A 20,529-nucleotide genomic window follows, 5' to 3' on the forward strand; every position below is an offset into this window, starting at 1 on the left:
TTTTAAAAAATTAAATAATTTAACTGTTTCCAAATATATATATATATACAAGTATACGCATATTGTATATTTTAATTTATATTGTTTTAAACCATATATTTTCGAATAATTCGATTTTTTATGTGCAAAATACTAATTTTTTTTAAATTAAACATATATATATGTATATATGTATACCTAAGTTACGCCATTCACTTTTTTTGCTTATATACATTTATGTTAATTATTGTATACAAATCACATGAGAAACACGTATGCATTCAAATATGTATCTAAAATAGAGATTACACATAACATAGGGATTGTAAATGGGTTGACATCGCCATTTAGATAAGTAGTGCGAATAATGAGTTTTCATACTTATAGGCTTTAGGCTACGTGGATGCCAAAAAGCTTCACTTCGCTTAGTTACATGAGAAATGAGAAACCTAGTATGTATGCTTCGTATAAAATGGTGAGGTTAGAACGTGTTTACTTGTCAGATTCTTCGAGGCAAAGAATGAAATCAAAAGACGACTTAAACATAACAGGAATGTGAACGTAAAAAAGGAACAATCCTAAGGCTAAATCATGTTTTTTCCTATTGGATGGCCACGGGTTCTAAATACTACAGAACCAGAAAAAATAACTGCGGTTGTTTGCAATAGAGATAAAATACTTTTTGCTGTCTTAACGACGGATACTCTTACCATCTGGTATTGTAAGGCATGTATTATAAATGTAATATTGTAATTTTATTATAAATGTCCTAAAAAATAAAATCATAGTCCTCTATAATGCATAATATCGAATATGAAAAGCATCTTTCTTTATTTATGAATTGTATTTGTAATAAATAATATTTATATTTAGCAATTTTATTTCATTTATATTGAAATATTTTGATATAATTGTTGTATAATAGTTTATGTTTATTATAATTTCACCTTACGTATGTTTGTTATTTATATTTTTCATTTATTATGTATGTTCATTGACAGTTTCTTCTCAAATAATGTTGTAAAAGATATGTATTCCTTTAGTACAACTATATAATTTATTATAAAATATTAATTTTTCATATAGCCATGTGTGCCCATTGTGTTCATCAGACGAACTACAGATTCTTTAAAGAAACACGGTGACAATATTTTCGTACAATGGAGGCCAGACTCCAGTATGGTGGTTATTGCGGTATGAAAAATTGTGTAACAAATTAAATTATATCGCAAGGAAGGATCTTATATTGTTAATTTGTTTTTAGACATCAGACAGTTATCTTTTATTTTATCGTTTGCAAGATACCAGTCCAGAGGGAAGGGGTCTCTACGAACAAAGAGACTCTCCAGTTACGAGCTTAAAAAGGGATAGTGCTGAACTTTTTATTAAAGAAGTTATCCCTTCTTTAGTTTTGACATTTGTAAGTAAATATACAAATATATTTTTCATTCGTAGATTAAATAATTTATAAGAAAAACTTTTTTTATTTAGGAAAAATCAGCTTGGATAGATGGTGGAATCAGTTCTTTAGTTTGTATACGTGATGAGCTTATGGTAGCCACAAAAACAAGTCATGTAATACGTCATAAGTGGGATGGTACAGTAAATCGAGATTATTCTCTTGACCTAAGAAGAATACCATTTAGTGTAGATCAACAAATATCTACTGTAGCTATACCACTTACTGAAAACAATGTGTTTGTCACCGATATTGAATATTCTCCTTTAGTTGGTGGATTTGCAATTGTATTAAACACTGGCAAAGCAGCATTTCTCACAGCACAGTCATTAAAATTTGATCCTAATGTACGTCAATTATTGTTAATATATGTAGACAAATAATTTACAATAGTATTATTTTTTTAGCAAGTACAAGGAATTTGGGCTAGGGATGTTGACGATGCTACCTGTGCAGCTGTAAATCATAAATATCGTCTTATTGCAATTGGAAGGCAAAAGTATGCTTTCTTTACAAATTTTCGTCTTTTAAAATCAATTTATGTAATTTATAATGTATATTTTATTAGTTCTGAAGGTGTAGTGTACTATGTTGATGAAACCACAGGAAGTTTAGAAATGTCACATACATTAAGTTTATCCTCAAAAGATTATCCAGGAAGGCCAGGCCGTGTAAGATGTTTAAGGTGGACTCCTGATAGTTGTGCCATTGCACTAGCTTGGGAAGGTGGTGGCCTAGCAATATGGAGTACATTTGGAGCTCTACTACTTTGTAGTTTAAAATGGGATTATGGTTTAAGAGTAGACTTAACACATGATAATCCTTTACATATCCACACAATGGTTAGTGAATTAACTACTATATATGTATATATGATTTTATAATATTAGTTCTTGGTATTATTTAAATACATTTTATTTAACTTGATTTTATATATATTAGGAATGGTCTGCCGAAGGCTATCAGCTTTGGATGTTAAGAGAGTCTCCAATTCCTTCTTTGGTTGAAGAAAATGGAATTGAGGAAGCTAATTTAAAATGTTCTTTAATACAGTTAGATTTTGTAAAAAGTCCTCTAACTATTAATCCTTGTATGGTACATATTCAAAACACGTATTTCCATAATTTCTATCTTTTATTAGTAACACTGATGAATAACAATGAATTTTTATATAGGGTCATCATGGACATTTGTATTTACAAGGCGAAGATAGATTATATTTAAATCTTGGTGGTGGAGTTTCCACAAATATTTCAACTTTTCATATTGGTAGTGAAATTCCTAATGATTCCATAACACAGACACTTGCAGGTTGTAAGCAATGGCTAGTTGTTCCTATTCCTATTGCATACAGTGGAGCCAATTGGCCAATAAGGGTATTTAGTTCCACATGTTATGTGTAGATTGCCAAAATTTTTATACAGTAACACACTATATATATGTTATTAAATGTATATTTTTTATAGTATACTGCTATTGATAATGAAGGTATGAGTATAGCTGTAGCTGGACGCACAGGACTAGCTCATTATTCTTTACCTTCACGTAAATGGAAACTTTTTGGTAATGAAACACAAGAGCGAGATTTTATTGTAACTGGAGGGTTATTATGGCATCGAGGTTTCTTGATAGCCAGTAGTTATTCAATATTAGATGATAAAGACGAAGTTAGAATATATCCACGTGATACACGTTTGGATAATAATTACGTTAGAACTGTTAGAATGCCATCACAGGTATTACTGCTCAATACATTAAAAGACAGGCTCTTAACATTTTGTGCTAATGCACAAATTAGCATTTATGACATGGTAATAGAAAGCAATAGTGGTAAGTAAGAATAAACAAGGGAAAATAACATTATGAATTACAGGTAAGGAAATTGTTTTAAAACGTTATGGTTTTAGATGCAGGAAGTATAGAATTAACGAGATTGCAAACTGTAGATATCAGTGGACTTTGTGTTCATCCTGCTTGTGTTGTAAGTGCCACTTTAACCACTATACGTGCAGAAACTGCTGGGAGTCATCCACATCCTGAAAGTCTTCTGTTGAACGTATCTGGGCGTCTTCTTATGGTTCAACGGGAACACTGTACTGATACTCCAGAAGTTGTATGTAAATAATATTTCTGTACTTAATTTAAAGAATTTTCTTCTAATTTTATTATATTTTACAGCTATTTACGTGTAGTGCTCCAACAGTATTAGCTTCTTATGTAGAAAATGTTTGGGTACCATGGAGATCAAGAAGAGATAAACCTCATTTAACAGAAGCTCTATGGTTATTTTGCGGTGCTCATGGCATGCGTGTTTGGCTTCCATTATTCCCAAGAAATCATCAAGAAAAAACGCATACTTTTATGAGCAAAAGAATAATGTTACCTTTCCATTTACGTATTTATCCATTGGCTATATTATTTGAGGATGCCATTTTATTGGGTGCAGAGAATGACACAGTACTTTTTACTTCGGATACTAACTCCCCATTTTCGTTGCCATTCAGTCTATTAGAACTTACAGTAAGTGTAATATCATTGGAATATTTCCTTCTAGTTAAAAATTGTCATTTTAATTGCAGAGTCAAGTCTATCTCCATCAAATATTGCGACAACTTATTCACCGCAATTTAGGATACCATGCTTGGGAAATTGCTCGTTCGTGCTCTGGACTGCCATACTTTCCACATTCATTAGAGCTTTTACTTCATGAGGTACTGGAAGAAGAAGCAACTAGTAAAGAACCAATCCCAGATGCTCAACTGCCTTCTGTGGTGGAATTCATCCGTGAATTTCCAGGAGTATGGGCTAGAGCAGTTGTACAATGCGCTAGAAAGACTGAAATAGCACTATGGCCTTATTTATTTTCTGTTGCTGGGCCACCTAAGAAATTATTGCAAGATTGTTTACAACGTCAACAGCTTGATACTGCTGCTAGCTATTTAATAATTTTACAAAACCTAGAACCTTCAACCGTTAGTCGGCAACATGCTACTTTATTATTGGACGCTGCTCTGGAACAAGGAAGATGGGAGCTGTCAAAAGATCTTGTTCGCTTCCTTAGAGCGATTGGTAACATAAAAAATTTGTTGTGCTTATACCGCTTTTATTATTTTTATATGTTTGTTTTTCTTTTTATAAGATCCAAACGACGTGGAATCACCAAGAACATCTTGGGGCGGAACATCAAAATTAGGCGGACCTCCTCAAACTCCGCCACTCTCACCTCATGAAGATGACTTATCTTTAGTATTAGGGACTATGCAAGTTTCAAGAAGTCGAAGTTACAGTACTACTATAACGCCTAAAGTACAATCTGATTCAGTAGCCAAAGATATAGCTCCGTCTTCAATGCTTGAAAAGACTAGAAACGTCGTTATGAGACGAAAAAAATCTGTACCTACAAGCACTCCTAAAACTGAAAAGGCTGATAGCAAGTATGTTTTAATTATTGAAATTAAATTCTAATATAGATTTTGATCAAAACTGTTAAAATATGCAGACGGTACGAAAATAAAGTGTTTATTACTTTTTAGAGAAGGTTCAGCCGAAGAATTTTTCATTGACGTAATCCTACAACGTCATGCCCGTCGATTACTTTCAGCAAAGCGGCTCGCAGATTTAGGCAGATTTGCTGCACGATTAGATTTTCATTTAGTTACATGGTTTGCCAGAGAACGCGATAGAGCAGCGAAAATAGATGATTACATTGTAACGTTAAAAGCAGTGCATGAAGATTTTTCATTTGCTTATCCCGTGCTATCTCTTCCAACTTTACAAAAGTTTCGAAGATCTAGCCTTACCTCTCTACGTTCTATAAGATCGGTCAGTCTAGAAAGTCCAGAAGATGAACAACCGTTAAATTCTAGTTTTGTCGTTGATTTGCCTGATAGTGGTTATACTAGTTTACCAAGTGGAAGACCACCTTATACTACATTAATATCTCCTGTTGCAAGTTTAGAAACACAATTTCCTGCTACTGAAACTAAGTTAACAGCTAACATGTTACATGGTATTTGCATCATCTTATTACATAAATTTAATCAAAATTTAAAATCATTTTAAATTAAGCAAAAATAAATTTTGTTTCCGTTTTATAGATGCTAATAGCGTTCTTAGTGATAGCAGTACTATTTGGAGAGATGATACCGAATCAATTGTTGGAACTGGAGTGGGAACAGTATGTTGGGTTTCAGCAGATCCGGTAGAACAAACGGAAGTTCATAACGCTTCACTTTGTGCACCGATAAGTCGTGCAGAAGTGCAACTTAGATATCTTTTACAATTATTTTTGGAAGGTGGTTGCTTAGGATGGGCTGCAGTATTAGCAACTGTTTTACGTGATGCACCTGCTATGGCTAGAACTATCAGAGCAGCACATGCTCCTATGCAAACATTTGATTCTGTAATTAATTTAAGAGACGGTCTTCTTACATTAACGAAATGGTCTCATTCTGAGTGGTATGTATTATATCAACAACATGTGTGTTTAAAACAAAAGTAGTTTAAAAAATTATAGGAGAAATTAAATTTGCGTTTCAGTTTAGGATATAAACCTTTCATGTCAGGTATCCAAGGTCAGATTTCTTTGCTAAACAGACTAATTGTAACAAAACAACAACAAGAACAAGAGCAAATACCAGAGAGTCCTTCTCCTAGTCCAGCTCCATCGGCAGGTAGTAATCAACGAGGAACTTTATCTCGATCCCGCCATTCATCTATTAGTCATACTTCAGCAACTGCTCCGTTAGATGAAGACCGATCACATGAATTATCGCTAAAAGTGGAAGATGTAAATTTTCGAGGTAGTTATAGTAACCTCAATAATATGGAAAATGCTACTTCACAATCTACATGTGTGGTCTCCTAGAACAAAGGTGTTTTCTTTAAAATTCAAATGTATTGTGTTATACATATATTCTAGCATTGGTAAGTAAATGCAAAGATTTTCCAGAATTTTTCAGCTTTCTATGGAATGTGGTTAAATATGATAAGAATTTGAAGTAAGAATTTGTCAGATTACTTTTTTGTACTAAGATTTTTCTTAAAATAATGTACAATATAAATACAATGAGTATTAAACCCCAAAATTTAACCAGTAAATTATACGTGCATTATACAAAAAAAGGACTAACAACTTTCGTCGTAATTAATTAACTATTGTATGATAATTATGTATACAATATCTCTATTGAAAATTTTAATATCTAAGAAAAGATATTACAGAATTAATATTTGTCATTTTGTAAACATTTTTATGTCTGTAAATATGTTACTAATATCATAGAAAAAAGTACTGTTGAAATATTTTTAGGGCTATTCTAGTAACATTTAATAAGAAACAATAGAGTTCGGAGATACAGCAAAATATGACTGATACTATTTCTTCCTTTCTTCGTAGACAATATACAGAAATAATAAATATTTATATGAATGTAATTGATGTTAGTAGATTGTAGATTTAGATATGAGACAAACGAAAATAATAGACTCTAATATTTTATACATTGGAACAGTATACTGACTGAATTGTGACTATATTGTGAAAAAATAATTTGCACTAATTCAATCTATTTCAATATAAGTTACCAATATAAATTATATACTTAGTTATAAAGTTATAAAATCTAATACTGACAAAATATAATTTTATTTGAGCAATAGTTGATAAAATAACATGGCCGTCCTATGATCTAAATTTCTTTCATACAGGTAGAAAATTGAATTTTATGTAATGAAATTAACTATGTAACTATATAAATTTAATGTCAATAACTGCATGATTGATATTGCTATAGATATTGGTTTTTTTATTAAGAGCTAATATGCTCGATGATAGAAGATAAAATGATAATTATTTAAAGAGTTTTAATCGTATAACATAAACTTTTTAGTTTATAGTAATAGTTAATGACAAATATTTCTGTTTAAAAAAATTATAGATTATATAATTTTATTGGTTACTAGTAATATGTCAAAATTATTTGTATGCTTAAAGGGAACACTAATACTCGTAAAATGGATTTTATAAGAATGAGATAGACGCATTTATGTTGTATAAACAATTTTTGAAATTATAATTTGTAATATTTTATTTGGAAGTAGAAGTTTTAATAGTGTAGATTAAAAATATAAGAGTAATACCATTAAAAACTATAATTGAATGTCTTGCTAAACAGTGAAAGCAAACTAATATGCAAGGTTACTTTATGTTTTACTTATGAAGAAAAGAAACTCAATGTTTTATTTATACTACATATGGCTAGTATGTACTAAAATAATTAATTTTTTAATCTTATTTATATTTACTAAGTTTTATTTTTGATTTTGGAAAATATTAATTTTATGTATTAATTTCGAAATTTTAGCATTGAGGAGAATAGGTTACTATACACAGTCAAAAACAATAATCAAAATTATTTATAAGTATTTATGACAGAATGTAAATTTAATTAATATGGGAAAATGGTCAATTGATAAAGAAAACTTATATTTAAACTCGAATACGATAGCTCCATTGTTTCACAGTTTCTACATGTAATACAAATATATTTAATACTGCTTTTTTTTATATACAGAAGCAAATACATTAAGTTAATAACCAAAATGTGCAATTCTCTTTTAATTAGACACTAGTCACTAATAAATCTCAATTTCTATGGATTTAGCAATGAATATTCGATTTTACCTTATATTAAAAAATTGTCTTACATAATTTGTAGAAAGAAAAACTGTGAAACATTAATACATAGTAAGTTATTTATATATATAATATATAAATAAACAAATATATATATACATACTGTAACATAGATATTCAGAAATATATATTTTCCCATAAATCATGTGGTTTCTTTTTACCAATATAAGAATTAATTTTTATATGTATTTCAAAATGATAAAATGTTAATATAAAATACAAGTAACACGTACAATATACTTATGTATATGATGCTTTATAATATATATTTTACGTAAATATATAATATATAATTTTTAAGAATTGTAGGACGAATATAATCGTATTGTACATTGAAAACATCATATTAGTTACAATTATATATTTTAGAAACAAAGGAAGTGATTTTAAACACGAAATAAATAATCGAAAATTTTATTTTCAAATTATACATTGTGATAGTAGTGTCTATAATTAACTAAACATAGTAGTACACTTGAACATATATTTTTTAACATTTAGATATCTGTAATTATATAGCGAGTAATATTTTAAAAAATTTAAATTAGGATTCAATGATAATATATAAAGATAATCAATAAGATATACTTGTAAATAATACGTAAAAAAATATCAGAAACTTCTATAAAAATGTGAATCCAAATACATACAATATTTTTATGTTTTACATCAGTTTAAAGGTATCTATAATATTTCAAATTCATTTGAGCTTTAATAATACATTGTTCATATTAATTCAGTATATTAATTTCCTTATAAATTGACTATTTGGAGTGTAGTTATGTAACTATCAGTAGTCTTTTAAATATACAAAAAATATTAGTTTCATAGAATTGATATGGCACCGAGTTCATTTTGTTAATAAACGTATAAATAAAATGTTCATAATTTATTGAATTGTCCATTTGGACACGTTCTTGTAAAATCGTCCAAAAAGTGGCATATTCTAAATAAATACTGATCTTGATATTTCCTGCGTTCAACTGAAATATCGCAGTAATTTAAATGTAATAATTGTACGAGTACCCCATTCCTTAGCTCTTTAGGATTAAGGAAGATTAGTGAAAACTCGGAACTTTACTGCGTCTTTAGTGCTTGGAAGGGAAAGACGAGTAACACTTGTAAACGAAAAATCATGTTACAAGCATCCGTTTCGAAAATACACGGTTTGTGATGGGACTTCTTCAAACATTATTCGACGTTACTGTTGCGTTGGAGACATATAATTTGGATTATAAGGTGCTTGTTTTTCATAAATAGCTTCAGAATAAATCGGTGGTTGTGATATTCCTAGAAGGAGGCAATTTAAATTTTATTATTTAAATTTTATAATAGTAAAAGAATAGGTAAATTTATATATTCTTGTAAAACACAACACTAATTAATATTTAATACTGAGTAATATAAATATTAAAAAGTTCATCTTTAGTTTTCGTAAATTGTGTCTGAAATAAGTTAATGAAAATTTTTATGCAAAAATTGCTACTTTTTTTATTTTATATATATGTATTTAAAAATCACCTGCTGAATTCGTTGGATACGCAGTGTTTATATAGAGTGGAGTTGCTTGTGGAATACTCGTGGGTGATTGAATTACATGTACCATATTAGGTAACTGTACTTCTGGAACAAAATTTCCGTAAAGTAAATCCAATTCAGGAGAATATTTTATTTATAGAGACAGTAGACGAATATTTGAATATATAGAAGTTAAGTTAAAAGATACAAGTTTGAAAATCTGTTATGCATGTGTCGTATGTGAAATGCTTAAATAAATTGTTTAAAAAAATATATATTTTGAAAAATTTTTATTATCTACAAGTCTTTATTTAATTTTTTTTATGAACAATTATACTTTTCGCAATTGATATAATAAAATCATATTGCAATTTTCATATTCATCGCATAAAAGTAAAATTATATATTATTCCGTAGTAAAAGAGATTTTATTTTTCGAATTTTCTACAAATTATGCATTCCAAACCAACAACGAAGCTTCAAAAACGATTTCAAAAAAGATGACGAGAGAAAAATATTCCAAGTAATTGAAGTATTATTAATAACAACTATTTATCATTTCTTGCATTAATATTTTTTTAAAGCTTATCTATCAACATGTTTTATGGAAACCGATTTAAAAATAAATTAATATTTACATTTTATTTTTATATTAACGGTAATCGTTAGGCAATTTAGGTGACCTATATTTTACAATACATACCTTAGTAACATGGTTGTTTTGAAATATTATAATTTATCATTCTTAATGTGACAGTGGGAAGAAAATGTTTGCTCACATTGAAAGATCACAAAGATATTTATTATATAATGTTACAATAAAAAGCACTTATATATATGTTAGTTATATATCATAAGTTTACATTTTTCTACAAAATTCAATAGCTTTCTGTCATTAGTCATTGAAGTACATATAAACAAAAAGTGGGTCACAAGTATTATCACAATACTTTGTGTATGTCAATATAAAATTGCATATAAAAATAGATATTATGTATTAAGAATGGAAATCAACTGTTTCGCTGTATAATCTGGCAAAAGTAAAATCTTGCAATTTACAAATATATGGATAAACTTTATACTTGCATAACGGTTTCAATACGGCATTTAACAAGTAAATATGTACTATATTTCAGTGCATATATCTATAAGATTGAATCTTTAAAATAAATGTAAAATATAATAAACATCGTTATACGTGTATTAGTTTTCATTAAATAAACACGACTCGCGCCTGTTTATTTAATTTCACAAACGCCTTATATTATTGATATATTTGTTACATAACATAGATATAAAAAAAGCAAAAAAATATCACATCTTTTGTATAAAAAAAAAGCTAATCATGGAATGTTTGATCACTCTTTGATTACCTAAAAATTCAAGGTCGTAGAATTTTTTTGGCATGCAAAGAGTTCAAGGCAAACGCGTGAAAGTTACCAACATAATTGTCATTCATAACGTTGAATAGTTGTAGTTGTTATACTTGACAATGTAGTAATATTAAGCGCAATATATTGTCAAGTAATAAATGATTTTCTAACATTGTTTCTAACAATGTAAGCTAAACACTGTGATTTATCATTAGGATATTTCTAGAATTGTTTCTTCAACAAAACTGTACCATATTGCGATTGAAGTACTGTTCTAGAAGTACTGAGCGTTACATAGTTTTCAAAATCGCGCATCTACGTATACGTTAAAAAATGTTATAAGCACATAAGTTCAATGCGTTAAGATTATACAAATAGGAAGCGAAGTCAAAATATTTAAAAAACATGTGTAGTTCGATATATACTTATAGGAAATATTATATGTAATGTCAGGAGGTTGGAAGATGTGATGAAATGGATTCAGATCATAGGTGGCCCTAAAAATAATTACAGGACGAAATTAGCTATTACTTTTCCTGCAAATCTATTTTATAAGTAAATAAAATGTATTTCTTTTTTAATATTCGTTTTGACTGTCTCTACAAATAAGTATTTAATACGAATTAAAAATTAGGTAATAGATTACTTATTTAATTAAATAATATTATTTATATGTATATGTTTAAGAAGCAATATAAAAAAGAAATAAAATCAATAAATTGATATTTCCATGAGATATGATATATTATAAAAATTGAGTATATAAAATAATATAAAAAGTGGTCTATATATTGTATATATGGTAATAGTAATAATATTTTCAATTACTTTAATTAAATATCTGTTTAGTTGCAAATGCTTAGACCAATTTTTATATCATAAAAAGAAGAATAGTAAAAAGGAAAAATATCAAAATTAAATTGATGATTGTTATGAAAATTTTCATCTAATGATATAGAATAATATTTTTAAAACGCGAATATTATACAAAAAAGATTCTTACTTCCATAAACTGTTCCTCGATGACGTCTACGATACCATGGGCAGCAACTACAGCATAGGCATGATATGCAGAATACTATTATTGTAAACAAAACGCATATTGTGAGAATCACTACCAGCACCACCCTATAAAGAAGAATTCATGAAAGAAAATCAAGCAAAGTTAAATCATTTTATATATATAGTGAATTGTAATGGACATTTTAAATTATTACATTATTATTTAATTTTAATATTATTTAACCGTTTTAGTAACAGTTTATTTAATACATATATTAACACACTAATAGATGTGTTACAGAGACACTATTTTATAGAAAATATGCGCAATTTTTAAATATAAATATTATCACGTATAGACATTGTTATGAACTAACTTATATGAATTAAGTTAAATTAATAAAATGCAAAGACATTTGCACTTAATTTAATAAACCTGTAATAATAAATTATTTAAATGCAGAAGTATGGAAGAAGCTAATAGATACTGGTTGAAGGAAGAACAGAGGAAATGTATGTTGTGTTATAGTAAAGACTTTAGAACATTGGATGGATAAATACAGAGTAATGGAGGGCAGAAGCGTGAGACTGGAAAAAATAGTGGAGGGTCCGAGTTACAAAGAAATAATAGAATAATTAGGATATCTGGAGGATAAGAATGGGGAGACACGAGGGGGCAGGAATGAAGGATCCAAAGATAGTTAATAGTAATAATAGTAATAGAAAGAGCAATATATTGTAATAGAATAGGTAGTTATAAACCTGAAGATATTTTTGATATTTTTACTTCAGTAACAAATTTACTATAGTGGATTAAGTTTGAGTTAAGTTTGGGCCAAGTTCATATACCGATATGATTATATTATATATATACGTTTGTCTGGAATGTGTTTATACGTCTCACGTTTTAATTTGTAAATATACAGAAAGATAAGAAAGGAATTGAACTTAGCTATGCTAGAGCATACATGTATGTGTAACGTAAATCACGTCAGAGATCAGGACACACACACCGCGGGCAGGATGGTGTCACGATCGGCATACTTCGAATCTGATGGACTGACAATGGAGATAAAGATGTGGCGGCTTCGGCGACAATGTATATCGCCGAAGTGCCTAATGAGTCATCGATATCCCAACGGTCCTTCCATCGAATGCTCTAGAAGCGTGGCAACGATCCCATACGCCTACAGGATAGTGGGGATATTGAGGGGTGATAAACAAAGAAGAAGCAGATCCGCCCGAAAGTCAAATTGTAAGAGTTTCAGTCTCGAACAGTCACGCCTAGAGCTCAGAAGTGTATTATAAGTGTATTATTAAGTGTATAAACGAGAAAAAAATAAAGTTTCTTTTTTTTATTTTACGCGACATATGCATATATGTATGTATTATATGCTATAGTAAGATATGCTATAATGAACGAATGCTACAATGAATAATTATTATAACTAATATCAGACTGCTATAGCATAGCATACAAAAATGTTACAACGAATACGAAGAAATATCTGCTCAACGTAATTCGCTTCACCGATTTTTTCATCCTGCCTTCGTTACGATGGTAGACGATGATATTGACGATGCGAATCTGCTTAAACTTTTCTTTCTCTCGTTTAGTAATATCTATCGTATAGAAGATAACTAAACAGTATAAGCACTCGTGAATGACATTATAAACTAATGTAGTCCAGGATGAACAAGTATCGTATGTCATAGTCAACGGACGAGATTTGTTTTTGGGAAGATAACGTAGGTAAAAGAAAGCTGGTAAACATGATTGTCTCATCAATTTATAATTTCTACTAAATAAATAAATTTCATATTATTTTTGTCACTTATTTTTTAATTTATGTTATATTTTTCCGCTGTTTAAATCGTTGTACTAATGATAACTTCGTTTTTAACTGTGAGCTTGAGATGAATCACTCCTAAGTACATATTTTTCAATATATACTTCAACGAATAAATGCTATAACGAACGTGGATGCAGAACCAATTCGTTCGTTTTAGCTTATCTCGCTGGTATTCAGTAAATGACAAATTTTTTTCAAGCGGCTATCATATCTATAAGCGGAAGTAAAAATTGACTAGGTGATCAGAATAATGTGTGCCGTCATCAATATCATTATTAAAATATCAGTTCAATTTCAAGTTATTAGAATGAACTATACTTCCTTTGCGCTTTACATTGTATGGTGTAACTCAACTAAATGGGATCATTTAAATATCTGTCTTATTTATATCTATTGTTGTGTGAAAAAACTCCTCAGACAACATAAACACAAGAATATCGTTTCGCATTTTTCCTTGTCTTTCATACACTCAACTTAGCAAAATTAAAGACAAAATATTTGTTGAAGTAATTGTTTTCAACAAACAGATTAATATTTTTTTTTTATAGAGAATCTGGAGGTGGATCGATTAATATATTAGAAAATATATGATTCCATTAAAAAAACAACGATGACCTTGAAATTTCATTAAAAAATGTCACCATTACTATTACATGTGTCCATCTAAACAGTATATTTTTGACTTCTCGAGTTTTTTCATACTATCGTTAGTAATGGATATTTAGATGTTCCTATTTAAATGCAGCATTAATTAATTGACGATTTTATGCATAAACGATAGCAAGAGCATAAAAAAAATTACAAAAAGACTACATAAACAAAAATATTAATGTTAATTCATTTACCATGACGATTGCAAACTAAATTCCATGGCATCACAGCAATAAATTTTTTCACTAGTAATATCATAGCAACAATAAGATTTTTCCGTAGGATCAAGCAATCCTGGACATGAATTAATTGCTCGTGTTATGAAGTTACTGTTTCTGAGCGAGCACTCCATTCCTAAAACAATTAATTTCATTTGGGGACATTAATAAATATACATACATACGTATATATATATATATATATATATTATATATGTATATAATGTATAAATAAATAATAACTAAAATATTATCGAGTATGCTAGAATTTATACAAAAAAACGTAATTAAATGATATTGAAAAATTATGAGAAAATATTAATTATTATATTTTTTGTTTTGGAACGTTCTTTTTATGCTAAATATTGTTTAAGATAATTACATATATGCCATTTTAAATACTTTACTGTATGCATTATTTACATACTCGATGCAGTTTTTAATATCATTATTTGTGTATTCTATGTTTAATTTTGGTTAAATAGAAAATATTCCTAATTCCTATAAATACTTTCATTTAATATATATTTTCTTATTAATTCATCATATAATTAAAGAATTATACATCTATTCCTTATTTATAATCACAGAAATTATAAGTAACTACATGATACAAATTTCAGTTAATTAAATTAACTATAGTCAATTTTACAGTTTCATTTTATATGTATATACATACAATACATAGATAAATGAAATAGCCGTCGTTGATAGCGTCAGCTTCCGGTCTTATATTTCAACGATTCAGATAAACCAAACTTTCAAATTAAAATAAAAAGATAAAGGATGATGTCGACTAAGTAGAAAATATGAAACTATAATTCGAGTGTATACTTCATACAAATCGATGATCATAACCGCTGTTATTATAAATTGTAAAATTATAAATTGATTTTCAAATTATTTATCGAATTAAAAGAAAATCGGAAGAAAAAAGATTGCTGAAATATTCTATGAATAACCATTAGATTGTTAAAATCATTAAAAAAAGGCTATAAATTTATTTTTTATTAAGTTTGTCGATATATTACGTACTTATGCAATTCTTTCAAATTGTTTTAACAATTCAATTTTACGTAATTTTAATACAAACTCACTTATTTTGGTGATAAAATTAAGATATATACAAACAATGTTGATTAAGATGGCATTAATGAAAAGATAAGTTACTAATGTAGATTAGTTAATAACAATGTAAACTATATTTTTGAACAATGAAACTTCTTATTCTAAAAACGAAAGTAATTAAAAAATGTTTACTTATAATAGATTACAGCCTAATCAATTTTTATGAGCGTCCATCAGAGAATCTTAAGTTACCCACAAAATTCTAAATTTTTTATATTTTTATATGACTATTTTTTCCTCTTTGAATATCATTATAATAACAAACAGAGATATTGAACTATATGGTTAATTATTCATAGAGGTAACTGCATATGTATTAATGTACGAATGTTGATCTTACATAAAAGTACATAAAGTAAGTAATTGAGAAATAATAAAATGTAATTAGGTCTGTTAATTATTTAATACTATATAATCGAAGAAAGACATATAATTGAAATATTTGTCAAAATATACGAAGAAAAAACCATTCAAATAGTAGTCATAAAAACGTAAAATGAACAATATTAATATTTTTATACAACATATAATACAGAAAAATTTTTCATTTCTAATAATATTTGATGCTTACAATCTATAGATGTAATTTAAAGTTTAAGGTACTATAAATATATATATATATATATATATATATATATATATATATATATATAGACTAATCTACGTTGTTACATATTAAATATAAATTTTTTAAAATTAATAATGTATTTCTCAGAAATCAGCTACGAAAGGTTGTAAGTATAAAAAATGTATTTGCTGACGATATCCATTATTATCTACTGTATGCATATATACATAAGGCAAAATCAAGGGGCAAGATTTTTATCTAGATTTCAAATAGATTACACCGAGTTTGAGTGGAATACTCTGGATTTCTAATAGTTAATAATCATAGTGAATCAGTTATTGTCGTACGTATCTAATTTTACCAGATTACTTTTATGTTGATACCACCCTGTTACTAGAAGAACAGATTCAGTACTCTGAAATCTCACACTTACCATAAGATAACCCCGCGTTGATGCAAATAAGCAGGAATAAAGTAGTAACACGCGACATTTTAAGCAACTTGAATTTCAAATCACAGAATTATGGCTTCAACAAGATTGACCCTAAAAATAATACACTGAGATTGAGGTACCTATTAACTATACAATTAATAAACAAACGTAATGTACAAACTCTTCTCCCTAATATGTAACGGAATGCTGCAAGTTGCAGACTGTTAAATATAGTGTCGAATGTTGGTATGACTCAAAAGATGTCAGCCTCATCCCTTGCGTCAGTCGAATATTGCCGAAGAAAGCCGATCATTTAATCACGCTTTTAGCGGTAACTTTGATTTGTCATTAGCCATAAAGTACTTGTTTGAATATTAAATTATATTAATGTTATGTATATATTAAATTATGTTTGAATTTAGATTATGATTTAATTTTGTAAGTTAAACGGTGTACATTTCTTATTTTACATCTGTATTAATCCTTTCTATTATATATATAGTTTTACACTAACTTACAATCATCTAGAAAAATCTTCGTACATCTTAGGAAAAGACTATTTTTATTTAAATAAAACATATGTAATATCGTATAATAACATATTTATTTCTTAACATATAAAGTAAATAACGCTTAATTGTTTCAGTATAGAACGTACTAATTTTGTGATTTTGAAATCGCACGAACATGCAAAATTTTAAAATATTAGTATTTTATTTTGAATTGTATTCACCAACATACGCGCCACACACACGCGCAATTTAGATATAATAAATGACAATAAAAGTAAATTAAAAGACACATACATATTTTTGTGTATTATTGATATCTTCATTTCAATTTCTGTCACATAATAAGTAAATTGAATATAATTTAATAATTTAATAGGCGTATTGATAATAATCCCCTTCTAAACTGCTCAAAGTATAATAGATTTTGTGATACAACCAAAATTCTTGAAGATAACTTCATAAATGGAAAAATCCATGATCAATTTTGAAATTCATAAAGGAGCTAAATTTAATTGATCATCTAGTATAATGTCAATATGTTTACATATAATACAATATCTCTCACAAGTTATTGCTAATAAACTAGTACACGATGAAACACTTAGGAACATTAAGCATGAATTGAATAACGTGGTGCTCCCTATGCTCATGCTTTTCATGTAAAAACATTTAAAATTTGGATTTCAAATCACAGAGTTATGATTTTAATAAGGTTGAATGTAAACATATTGCACCAATGTTTTTTATGTGAGAAGTTTTAAGTAGCATTAAACAATTATTTAACTATTAAGATATTAATAAAAGCTTTAAAATAATATGAATTATTAATTATCAACCAAATTAATGTCTTAAAAATATGATAAAAGATTAATTATCGTTTTTCTTTTTTAAGATTACAATATGTTATCATTAATTACATCAGCAACAAGCTTTCCCATTTCTTTATCATATTGCAAAACAAAGGAATGATGATAACCATGCTTACATAGTTCTGCATTGAGATCAGGATGTTTAGATTTCAAATCTTCGTAATATTTAACTGGTGTCCAACCATCACAATTGCCATAATAAAACCATAATTTATCTGCATATTTTGAAATTATGTCGTCATCTCGTTCTTTTATTATTTCCATCTCTTCCTTTGCCATTTTAATTATCCTTTCTAGAACATCAGGATTTAGCAATTGAAGTACTGCATTATTGTATTTTGAAGGAATTCCTCTTAATAGTGTTATTATACTGATAAAAAAGATTTGTAAAAAATGTGGAAGAAATTGAAAAGTCCAAGCAACAAAAATGACAAAGAATGCAATTTGCGATATCTGGAAAAAGTTAGTTTTTAATTGACATTCTATATGCTACTACGCAAAATACTATTTTGATAACGAAAGAACTTACAATTTTAGTGAATATCCATCCATTAGTGGTTGTGGCTAAATGTTCTATGGTTGGAAATAATAGATAACATTTGGTTATTTTTTTAGCAATGATATCATCTTTTAGCATATTTAATATCATCCAACTCCCTGCTGAATGCCCAATAAGATGCAGTCTTGCATCTTCTGGTATATATTTCTTTATGAAGTCTTTCTGTAATTAAATTATGACGATTTAAAGTTTCTTCCACAGAACAATAAAATTTAATAAATAGAAATACCTTGTGCTCTAATTGTGCCATTAAACTATAATGTTCGTTCCAAGTTGAATTACTTGGCATAGTAATCGCCAAATTGTTCGGTGGTTGTACATGACCAGCATTTCCAACCACCCAAACAGGTACTTCAGTAGGAAGTCTTGATTTTATAGTTTTTATAAATCCTTCATAAAATTCTGCAACGCCAGGGTTACCTGTAATAACAAGTACTATGTCTTTCTTACCATATTCTGCAAGGCCTTCTTCTACCCAACGACCTTCTGTAATTACTTGAGTTGGTATGTCATTTATTCGTAACATAGCACGTTGCATATTGTTTCTCACTATAATAAGATTTTTAATATATACAATATGTTTCTAATTCTCTATTAGTATCTATCAAATTTATTACAAAATATATTTAATTGCTATGCATTATATTTAGTTGTTCCAAAAGTTTCTTTTATTTTATTATATTTTTATAATAGATATACAACATTTTTTGTTTTATATTATTTTATTGAATTACGTAAGATTCATTTTGTTATAACAGAACAAAACTTAATATTAATCTTTTTAGACACAAATTAAATAAAAATGTTGGGTTAACATACCTGATAGTAGTGATAGTAACGGATCACGTATAAAGGCTATTTCTATTTAAGAATATAGATATATTAATAATTGATAGATGACTAATAATTAGATAAATTTAACCTAACGAGTTTCAAGGAGCAAGACTTTGTTTATGTTACACTAAACTTTTGCTTCGAATTTTGTGTTCTTCTTAACCAATTAATGACGTGTCATTCACCAGTAACAAGTTTTTGTACTTTTATGATAAATATAAATAACTTACAATTTTAAGAAGCTATATCTTTAACATTAATACATAAATATCGAAATACAATTTTGGTGACACTTTACATTAACATATGCACTTTATATTGTACATATGCATGTACTGAATATGATATTGAAATTAAACTATATATATATCCTATCATCGAAGAAGCTCAGTTGAGCAAACTATAAAGTCCAGAATACGAAAGTCCCAGTTCAATTCCAGATGTTTTATATTTAGCAAAAAAAAATTTTTTTTCTGTGGTTTTGTATATAATTTTATGAAACTTTGTAATTATTTTTCTACAAGTATAAATTCTTTTACATTTTTATAATAATTATATTTTACGGTAGCGTATACAATAAAATTATATTGATCAAATTTTAATTTTTAATACGATCTTATTCGGACATTCATTATGTGTGTATTTACACACATTCTGTTGTAAAAGTAATAACTGATAATAAGAATTAGATGGTCAAAATATAATTAGGATCAATCACTAAAACAGAAGGTATAATTATTTTATACATTAAGTCATCCCATAAGTTCGTTTTGATTTTTACTATGGTATTTGGACCAGAATTCAACACATACCTGTAGATGCTATGAATATATGTAATCACATTCTCATTCTACAACTAGTTTTCTGAAACTTGTG

The 20,529-nt window shown here is 27.9% G+C and overlaps 3 protein-coding genes across 7 annotated transcripts; 1 reads left to right on the top strand and 2 right to left on the bottom strand.

Annotated features, from left to right (window-relative positions):
* The first annotated feature begins 179 nt into the window (after positions 1-179).
* Positions 180-6,544, top strand: LOC100645248 (guanine nucleotide exchange factor subunit Rich). Of its 2 annotated transcripts, XM_012310557.3 has the most exons (17): positions 180-454; positions 531-705; positions 1,066-1,173; positions 1,244-1,399; positions 1,471-1,785; positions 1,846-1,937; positions 2,007-2,280; positions 2,381-2,533; positions 2,614-2,814; positions 2,905-3,268; positions 3,346-3,551; positions 3,617-3,958; positions 4,018-4,507; positions 4,578-4,872; positions 4,972-5,447; positions 5,536-5,896; positions 5,978-6,544. In XM_012310557.3, the coding sequence occupies exons 2-17, from the start codon at positions 571-573 to the stop codon at positions 6,303-6,305; spliced, it is 4,296 nt and encodes a 1,431-aa protein (XP_012165947.1). In that variant the 5' UTR covers positions 180-454; positions 531-570; the 3' UTR covers positions 6,306-6,544. The 2 variants fall into 2 exon arrangements, with proteins under 2 accessions (XP_012165947.1, XP_048263461.1); XM_048407504.1 differs by having other exon boundaries at positions 180-705.
* A 1,989-nt stretch (positions 6,545-8,533) lies between these two features.
* On the bottom strand, positions 8,534-18,513 carry LOC105665629. 4 transcript variants are annotated; one of them, XM_048407506.1, is made up of 6 exons: positions 18,377-18,513; positions 16,880-16,990; positions 14,727-14,886; positions 12,030-12,154; positions 9,657-9,758; positions 8,534-9,425 (listed from the first exon to the last, which is right to left on the bottom strand). In XM_048407506.1, exons 2-6 carry the CDS (start codon positions 16,935-16,937, stop codon positions 9,337-9,339), a joined length of 534 nt encoding a protein of 177 aa, XP_048263463.1. In that variant the 5' UTR covers positions 16,938-16,990; positions 18,377-18,513; the 3' UTR covers positions 8,534-9,336. The 4 variants fall into 4 exon arrangements, with proteins under 4 accessions (XP_048263463.1, XP_012165949.1, XP_012165950.1 ...); XM_012310559.3 differs by lacking the exon at positions 18,377-18,513 and adding an exon at positions 17,061-17,172; XM_012310560.3 differs by lacking the exon at positions 18,377-18,513 and having other exon boundaries at positions 9,657-9,755; positions 16,880-17,132.
* LOC100645492 (lipid droplet-associated hydrolase) lies at positions 17,465-20,032 on the bottom strand. Its single transcript, XM_012310561.3, has 4 exons — positions 19,639-20,032; positions 19,049-19,368; positions 18,790-18,981; positions 17,465-18,713 (listed from the first exon to the last, which is right to left on the bottom strand). The coding sequence occupies exons 2-4, from the start codon at positions 19,355-19,357 to the stop codon at positions 18,285-18,287; spliced, it is 930 nt and encodes a 309-aa protein (XP_012165951.1). The 5' UTR covers positions 19,358-19,368; positions 19,639-20,032; the 3' UTR covers positions 17,465-18,284.
* Between the last annotated feature and the right edge of the window lie 497 nt (positions 20,033-20,529).

This window comes from Bombus terrestris, chromosome 7 (genome assembly GCF_910591885.1).
Source record: "Bombus terrestris chromosome 7, iyBomTerr1.2, whole genome shotgun sequence".
Classification (NCBI taxonomy): Eukaryota; Metazoa; Arthropoda; class Insecta; order Hymenoptera; family Apidae; genus Bombus; species Bombus terrestris.